This window comes from Squalius cephalus (assembly GCF_949319135.1).
Source record: "Squalius cephalus genome assembly, chromosome: 1".
In the NCBI taxonomy this organism is placed as follows: Eukaryota; Metazoa; Chordata; class Actinopteri; order Cypriniformes; family Leuciscidae; genus Squalius; species Squalius cephalus.
Genome location: NC_137122.1, coordinates 20392900 through 20401413, shown reverse-complemented (window position 1 = coordinate 20401413; position 8514 = coordinate 20392900). Strand labels below are relative to the sequence as shown.

The 8514-nt window shown below is 39.1% G+C and overlaps 1 protein-coding gene across 3 annotated transcripts; it reads left to right on the top strand.

Annotated features, from left to right (window-relative positions):
* Window positions 1-517: 517 nt before the first annotated feature.
* Window positions 518-8193, top strand: LOC307164509 (uncharacterized protein). 3 transcript variants are annotated; one of them, XM_079881432.1, is made up of 4 exons: window positions 715-806; window positions 1740-1793; window positions 1966-2232; window positions 6241-8193. In XM_079881432.1, the coding sequence occupies exons 3-4, from the start codon at window positions 2175-2177 to the stop codon at window positions 7488-7490; spliced, it is 1308 nt and encodes a 435-aa protein (XP_079737558.1). In that variant the 5' UTR covers window positions 715-806; window positions 1740-1793; window positions 1966-2174; the 3' UTR covers window positions 7491-8193. The 3 variants fall into 3 exon arrangements, with proteins under 3 accessions (XP_079737560.1, XP_079737558.1, XP_079737559.1); XM_079881433.1 differs by lacking the exon at window positions 715-806 and adding an exon at window positions 831-1081; XM_079881434.1 differs by lacking the exons at window positions 715-806; window positions 1740-1793 and adding an exon at window positions 518-634.
* The last annotated feature ends 321 nt before the right edge of the window (window positions 8194-8514 follow it).

Sequence of the window (8514 nt, the reverse complement as noted above, 5' to 3'; positions counted from 1 at the left end):
AACATATTCAAGAGATGACAATTTGGGGATTTCGTAATAAAAATAAATATATCGGATAAAAGGATAAAACGGTCACATAGTAGGGTTAAGAACTTAAATCAACCCTAAATGTATTCACAAAATAAATGGGCAGCAGTTTCTTCAAAAATACCACAAAATGAGCAAGTTTAATCAATATCAAGAGATAGATTAATTAAACGTGTCGTTCAAATCTTTTAAGTTGTTGCGCTTGTGATAACGCGTCGTAGGTCACATGATAACGTCAACATGGCAGATGTCCGGTTCGCATTCATACTCAACGAGATCTATAAAGTAGGCTACCTACTCTTTTAGCGCTCGTTAAGTAAGAACTTATTGAAATAAGTACTCATTGCGGGTTCGAACGCTGCCAGTGTGTCGAACGTGTCCAAAAGAAACAGTTCTTCTCGGTTCTGTACTGGTGATCCGACTCCGAGGACCACTGTTCGGTAGTGCGCGCATGCTCACTGCTCACGCATGCTCGGCTGCTCGTGCTCATCACTTTTCTCAGCACAACATGTCTCAGTTCTGTGAACGGTTGGAGTTACTGGAGTAACATACACTTCGAGATATTGTTTATTTCGAGTCGGAGGGACTGTGTCAGGCATGTCCAAAAGTGAGTGGATCAGCGCTGACGCAAGACGCGAACTGTTTTGAACGATTCAGTCGGATTTAGTGCACTGGTTCGACCGGTTCACTATAAAGAACCGGTTCAAAAGAACGATTCGTTCACGAACCGGCCATTCGCGCCGTTTCGGTCTTTGAGTTTCAGTGTCGACTCTTCTGAGGTGAGGAGAGCAGTTCACGGTATTTCTCATATTTACACAACCATCACACACACTTTATATAGTTTGACTAAGCGACAGACTCATTTCTGTATTGTTTTCATCGATCACAGCGCTACTTGTGCGTCTTTTCTGGCGTCTTCAGACTGAAATAAACATTTAGTGCAGCAGCAGCGAGCATGAGGAGAATATGTTGAGTTCATTCAGACCTGAGCGATTTTGTGTTCGTCTGTGTGATTGTCTCGATGTTTGGAGTGAGAACTGATACTGCATGTCAAGTAAGTCAAAGTTTGAGATCTGTGTTTAGAATCGATCTTAAGTGTCATACTGGAACAGATACTGCTAAATAATGATGAGCCTACAATGAGCCACATGAGACAATACTCAATACTTAAATGTCAGTATTATACTCTTGAAACAATGTTGCTTTGTGGTAGCTGCTACTCTTTATTTTTAAAAGTTGTATGATCATTTTCAGGTCTGCTTATACAAAATTGTAATATTTAATGATCTATAGGTCCTTCTTTAGTAGCCTATGATGTTATCATGAACTAAAACTATATTTAGATTAATTTGGATTTTGGACATATTATGCAACTGTAAATATTTATCAGAAGTGATTGATGAAGATGAGTGTGACACTCAGTGTCAGTATTGTTTTGTGTTATTGATGTTGTATGTCATATTGTGAGAAATAACAGTACTGTCTTTCAGTAGAGCTGTTTTATAGACTTTTATCATCCTGACTCAAATAATGTGTTTCTAACAGCAAACACTCAGAATAAAGTGAGATGATCTGCTGATGATCCTGAATGGCTTGTTGAATGAGTGTTGATAGTCTGAGGCTCATCGATATTAACAGATCTGCTGAAAACACTCTTTATTTCATGACAATAGTTTCTGTTTTCACCTCATTTATTATGCTGTTGTCTTCAGATCTCCTGTAAATGGCCACTTAAAGCTCATTTCATTGGTGTGAACAGACTGAGGGTAGGCTATTTGTTGGTTACTATGTACATTTATTCTTTAGTCTTTATACGTTGAACTGTTTTTCTTACCATTATTTATATTTGGAATAATTTAATTACATTATTTATATTCTGTTACCAATTAGTATAAAACAAACTCGGCAACTGATAGATGTTTTTTTTATTTTGGGCAGATCAGCTCCTCCCACAAAGATTTACCATAATTGAAGCCCCTCCCACACCAATTACATCAACAGTGAAGCTCCTCCCACTGGAGTGATTCTCCCAATTCTCCAATAAATGCTGGAATATTCCCATCAGCTACAAGTGAAGACGAGCATGAAAGCATCAGGAAGAGCTGAAATCTGTAAAGACTGAGTTTATTAAAGAGGACAGTGAGAACATGAGTGATCCAGAACCCTGCAGAATGAAACACACTGAAGATCCTGAAGAACAAAGAGGTTGGTGTTTATTCTTCATTCATTCATGATGCTGAAGAACATTCATGTTAGAAACACTATCACTTTGAGATAAACAGTTACACTATGAAATGGGTATAAAAGTTTCATTTTTGGTTTTCAAAATATGGTCAAAGCTTTTCATTTCATTTATATCTGGTTCACAAGTTTTCAAAATCAACTAAGTAACATGGCTGAGTATCACATGTAGGAAACAGATAATTCTCAAAAATAGTTCATTTAAAACTAGTTAAAGCTGAGGTCAGTCCAGACCAGTGGTTCTCAAACTTTTTACACCAAGTACCACCTCAGAAAATATTTGGCTCTCCAAGTACCACCATAATGACCTATATGAAAATACAGTAGCGTAGTACGCCTAACTATTCAGCTACAGTTATGCACAGCTCAAAAATAAGGCAGCTTAATTTCTAATAAGAATATTTATTATTGTCAGACACTTTAAACATTGTAAAAACACAGTTTAAACATTAACACTGCCCTGTGCTGCTTACATACAGGTAAATACAAATCTTAAATAATGATTACATTCAAATGTATTGCGCCTAAAAGTGAAATAAAAATGTAGCCTACTGTACTTAAAATATTAATTAAAAAAAAACACAGGGTGTGTATTAATATTTAACCTTTTTAAACGTACATTTAAAATATTCTGGCTGATCCCTGTGAGTTTTTCAAGGCAATCATTTAGAACTGATCACTTTATTGTTTCCATGGTGACACGTCACTGCTTGTCACGGGACACACCGCAGCCACAATAGCGCTGAATGACTAATGATCTGCTTTTATTTCATTTTTTATTCAAAATATTCACAAATTTGTTAGCTATGGCATGAAATATTTGATATTCCGATTGTCAAATATATGCAAGTGGAAGTGTTATGTTGTTTAAACACCTTTAAAAACGATCGCGTTAGTTGAGCTAACGTTATGCGCCGTCATGTTAGTTTGTGCCACTGTTCAGAGAATCGGATCTGTTGGATTTACAGCACGTGAATTCATCCACTTCTCCCGAAATACATGAAAGTAAGTGGCCGGTGAACTGGGAGAAGAATAGAGTTAACTTTAAAGTTTAAAGTTATTTACACAATGTGTAACTTACACAATCTGATATGAATAAAACGTGTCGTCTAATTCGCCTTTGGCTAAGCCACACCCTAGAATGTAGATTGACCAATCACAGCGCAGCCAAGAACGAGCTCCGACAGAGGTCCGACACTTTTTCACAGCGCTCCATTGACTTTAACGCAGGCGTCTCATATTTTTGGTCTCGGCAGGCTATTACCTTCGTAGTTTTATCAAAAATATGGTTAAATGTTGTGCTTGGGGCATTTGTAACACAGATACGCGTTTCCCAGAGAGGTTGGAGGGGGGTGTCCGTTTTTTTCCCCTTCCCAAAACCGAAGTCAAATCCTGACAAGTGTCGTCTTTGGATTAAACTGTGTGTGTGGACGTCCTCACAGTAAGCTAAACTCCTGAAGGATCAACAAGCACACTTTTGTGTGCTCTAAGGTAAATTTTGCTTTTAACCTTACTGTGAAGTTATACTAGTTAGACAGTTTTAGGTTATGATTTCGGTTCTCTACCCTAATTAATGAAGAATCAAGGTCCTAGTAGCAAGCAAGCTTAGCGATAGTTTAGTTATCACGTAAGTTAAGTCAGGATTGTATGTTTTGACTAGCGGCTGGATGTTAGCTAACTTTGTTATTCAAGATACAAACACATAGCGTTAACGTTATCCTATCTTGAATAACAAAGTATCTTGAATAACAAAGTTAGCTAAAACAAACAGCATAAAACTGTCTAACTAGTATAACTTCACAGTAAGGTTAAAAGCAAAATTTACCTTAGAGCAGTGGTTCCCAAACCTGTCCTGGAGGACCACCAACACTGCACGTTTTCTTTTTCTCCCTAGTCAAACACACCTGATTCAACTCATCAGCTCATTAACCCATGTGATAATGAGCTGATGAGTTGAATCAGGTGTGTTTGACTAGGGAGAAAAAGAAAACGTGCAGTGTTGGTGGTCCTCCAGGACAGGTTTGGGAACCACTGCCTTAGAGCACACAAAAGTGTGCTTGTTGATCCTTCAGGAGTTTAGCTTACTGTGAGGACGTCCACACTCACAGTTTAATCCAAAGACGACACTTGTCAGGATTTGACTTCGGTTTTGGGAAGGGGAAAAAAACGGACACCCCCTCCAACCTCTCTGGGAAACGCGTATCTGTGTTACAAATGCCCCAGGCACAACGTTTAACTATATTTTTAATAAAACTACGAAGGTAATAGCCTGCCGAGACCAAAAATATGAGACGCCTGCGTTAAAGTCAATGGAGCGCTGTGAAAAAGTGTCGGACCTCTGTCGGAGCTCGTTCTTGGCTGCGCTGTGATTGGTCAATCTACATTCTAGGGTGTGGCTTAGCCAAAGGCGAATTATAATGGAAATGATTATTTCCGCTTCCATAGACATCAGTGTGTATTTTACAAATTCTAAATGTATTTTTTTTAATACTTATGTGAATTTAAATGCCTGAAACCTAAAATAAACATTATGTGGTTAAAAACACTGAATAATTGTGATATTTGACAGCGCCTGAGTGGCGCGCGTCCGTCTCTGGCTCAGCGCCAGCCAACTGCGAAAGCACGATTTGAATTTAGCAGTTGATAACCTGATGCACTGGCCGTTCTACTCACACCGGTGTAATCGTATCGTACGCTGCAGGGACCAGCCAAGACTGATCACACAATAGACTGTAAAAGATCACACCGGTTTGATCTTATGTGCGAAATTCAGCGATTACTCTGCGTACCACTAGACGGAGCCACAGTACGCGTACCACAGTTTGAGAACCACTGGTCTAGACTTTCAGTATATGACATTTACAGACACTGTCATGATATGTCACTCTGCTGTGTATTTTTTACAAAGATAATTCAATGTATAAAAAAATGATACAACCCAAACCCAAAAGTTAGAACGTGTTTTAAATTTGAATAAAAAGAAAGCTAATAGACTTTCATATCACTTGAGCCAATATTTTATTCGCAATAGAACATAGACAATGTTTAAACTGAGAAATTTTACAATTTTATGCACAAAATGAGCTCATTTCAATTTTGATGCCGGCTACAGGTCTCAAAATAGTTTAGACCGGGACATGTTTACCATAGTGTAGCAAAACAGTTTGAAGATGTCTGGGCATCAAGGTTATGAGTTGCTGGAGTTTTGGTGTTGGAATTTGGTCCCATTCTTGCCTTGTATAGGTTTCCAGCTGCTGATGAGTTTGTGGTAGTCTTTGACATATTTTTTGTTTAATGATGCGCCAAATGTTCTCTAATGATCTGGACTGCAGGCACCCGGACTCTTCTACGATGAAGCCATGTTGTTGTAATACCTGCAGTCTGTGGTTTGCCCTGATCATGTTACTGACCTGATATCAATCAACTTAATTAGTTGCTAGATGTTCTCCCAGCTGAATCTTTTGATTGCCCCCGTCCCAACTTTTTTGAGACCTGTAGCAGGCATCAAATTTGAAATGAGCTCATAAAAGTGGATAAAAGTGTAATATTTTTCAGTTTAAACATTTGATTTGTTATCTATGTTCTATTGTGAATAAAAAATTGGATCATGTGATTTGAAATTCTTTAAGTCTTCATTTTATTCAAATTTAAAAAACGTCCCAACTTTTCAGGAATTCGGGTTGTAATTAATCCAAAATATATTAATATACAATCTGCTCCACCGGACTGCAAAAAGTGTGTGTTCTTGTAATTCAACTAAGAGGCCACTGTGTGACGTTTCTGTGGCAAGCAGAGCGGGAACTGAATTCGCCAAACTCGAACTGAAACACAGGGAAATTCACTTTATTTAACTTTATTTAATTAATGTATTTTTTAAAAACAGCAAATGGTAATATTTTATAGCAGTTGTCTACTTTAATGTCTTTTTCTTGTATTATTTTGATGAATAATAATATTTTTCTTTGATTTCAGACCTGATGGAAGAGAGCGAGGAGAGTGAAGAACTGAGTGAAGTGAAGGAGGAGAGTGAAGAACTGCGTGAAGTGAAGGAGGAGAGTGAAGAACTGAGTGAAGTGAAGGAGGAGAGTGAAGAACTGCGTGAAGTGGAGGAGGAGAGAGAAGAACTGAGTGAAGTGAAGGAGGGGAGTGAAGAACTGAGTAAAGTGAAGGAGGAGAGTGAAGAGAAGGAGGAGAGTGAAGAACTGAGTGAAGAGAAGGAGGAGAGTGAAGAACTGAGTGAAGTGAAGGAGGAGAGTGAAGAACTGAGTGAAGTGGAGGAGGAGAGTGAAGAACTGAGTGAAGTGGAGGAGGAGAGTGAAGAACTGAGTGAAGTGGAGGAGGAGAGTGAAGAACTGAGTGAAGTGGAGGAGGAACATCATGTCAAACCTGGAGAAAAACCTTTGAGTCGCTCAAAGACTAAACAGACATTTTTAAAGAAAAGAAGAGCCAAGAAATCTTTCTCCTGCACTCAGTGTGGAAAGAGTTTCACACGCAAATATAATCTTGAGCGTCACATGAGAGTTCACACCGGAGAGAAGCCGTTCACATGTGATCAGTGTGGAAAGAGATTCCCAAGCAAACAACATCTTGAGATTCACATGAGAGTTCACACTGGAGAAAAGCCGCATGCATGCGATCAGTGCGGGAAGAGTTTTGCACATTCATCAAGCCTTAAGAGTCATATGATGATCCACACCGGAGAGAAGCTGTTCACATGTGATCAATGTGAAAAAACATTTTGTAGGGCAACAGCCCTGAAGACACACCTGACAGTTCATACGAAGGAGAAGCCACATTCATGTTCTGTGTGTGGAAAGAGTTTTTCACTGCTGCACTATTTACATAGACATGAGAAAATACACTCTGGTGTGAGAGAGTACATGTGCTTTGAGTGTGAGAAGACTTTTATTACAGCGAGCTGTTTAAAACTGCACCAGAGGATTCACACTGGAGAAAAACCTTACAAGTGTTCACACTGTGACAAGAGATTCAGTCTGTCATCACATCTGAAAACACATAAGAGGATCCACAGCAGAGAAAAACCTTACAAGTGTTCTCATTGTGACAAGAGATTCAGTCTGTCATCAAATCTGAAAACACATGAGAGAATTCACACTGGAGAAAAACCTTACAAGTGTTCACACTGTGACAAGAGATTCAGCCAGTCATCACATCTGAAAAGACATGAGAGAATCCACAGCGGAGAGAAGCTGCACACGTAGGGCTGGATGATAAAACGATAACGATAATTATAGCAATATAATTTTTCTCGATAAAACAATATCAAGAGTTCGATAAATGTTCGATAATGTTTATGCACCAAAAGCGGAACGAAACTCATTTGAACCACACGCGACACATGGACCATTTATCCACTCGGCTCAAAGTCCAAACGGCAGCGCAGCGCGAGCTCACTAGAGCAGATGCGTTTACTCTGATCGGTCACGAGACCCATTGAGAAGCGCTTGAATCCAGCGAAGAACACAAACGTCTCATTGATTTAAACCAGTTTAAAGGCAGATGAAACAGCGCTGACAAACAGGAGTTTCCCAGAAACTACATTTTACATGTAGTTTCTGGGAAACTACACAAACTACATTTCCCAGAACTCACTGCCCGGACTCATCAAAACTCATTATCACATTCACCTGTGTCTTGTTATCTTGTTTAGTTCACCCCATATAAGCTTGGTTCACCCCATCACTCACTGCAAAGTTTTGTATGTTGTCGCACTGCATTTCCGAGCGTTTTTCCCTGGTTTCATGTCTCTTGGTTTTTGGATTTCTTGCCTGTTCCCTGGATTACTCTTTTGCCTCTGACCCCTGTTTTGTTTGTTTGTTTGGACTGCCTTCCTGTGTTTTACCCTCTGCTTGTGTTGATTACGATTCTGGATTATGCCTTCTAATAAAGCTGCAATTGGATCTCAACCTTTGTGTTTCGGAGCAGTTCGTGACAGAAAACTTCGCCAAACCAAGATCCACCAGTGACGACCAACCATGAATCCAGGAGCACAGATTATGCGTCTCTGTCGGGGAGACCGACCCATAGAGGAATATGTGAAGACAAACGAAGACAAAAATAGCATTACATGTAATATTAAAAATGTGTTATCATTTATTGTGTACATATATTGCACATACATGTTTCCAGATAAATGTGAATGTATGTTCACACAATGAGTTACAACGGATTTCTAGTTCCCAGCATGCTTTGCTTCTGACTGTTAAAGGGGTCATATAATGTAAT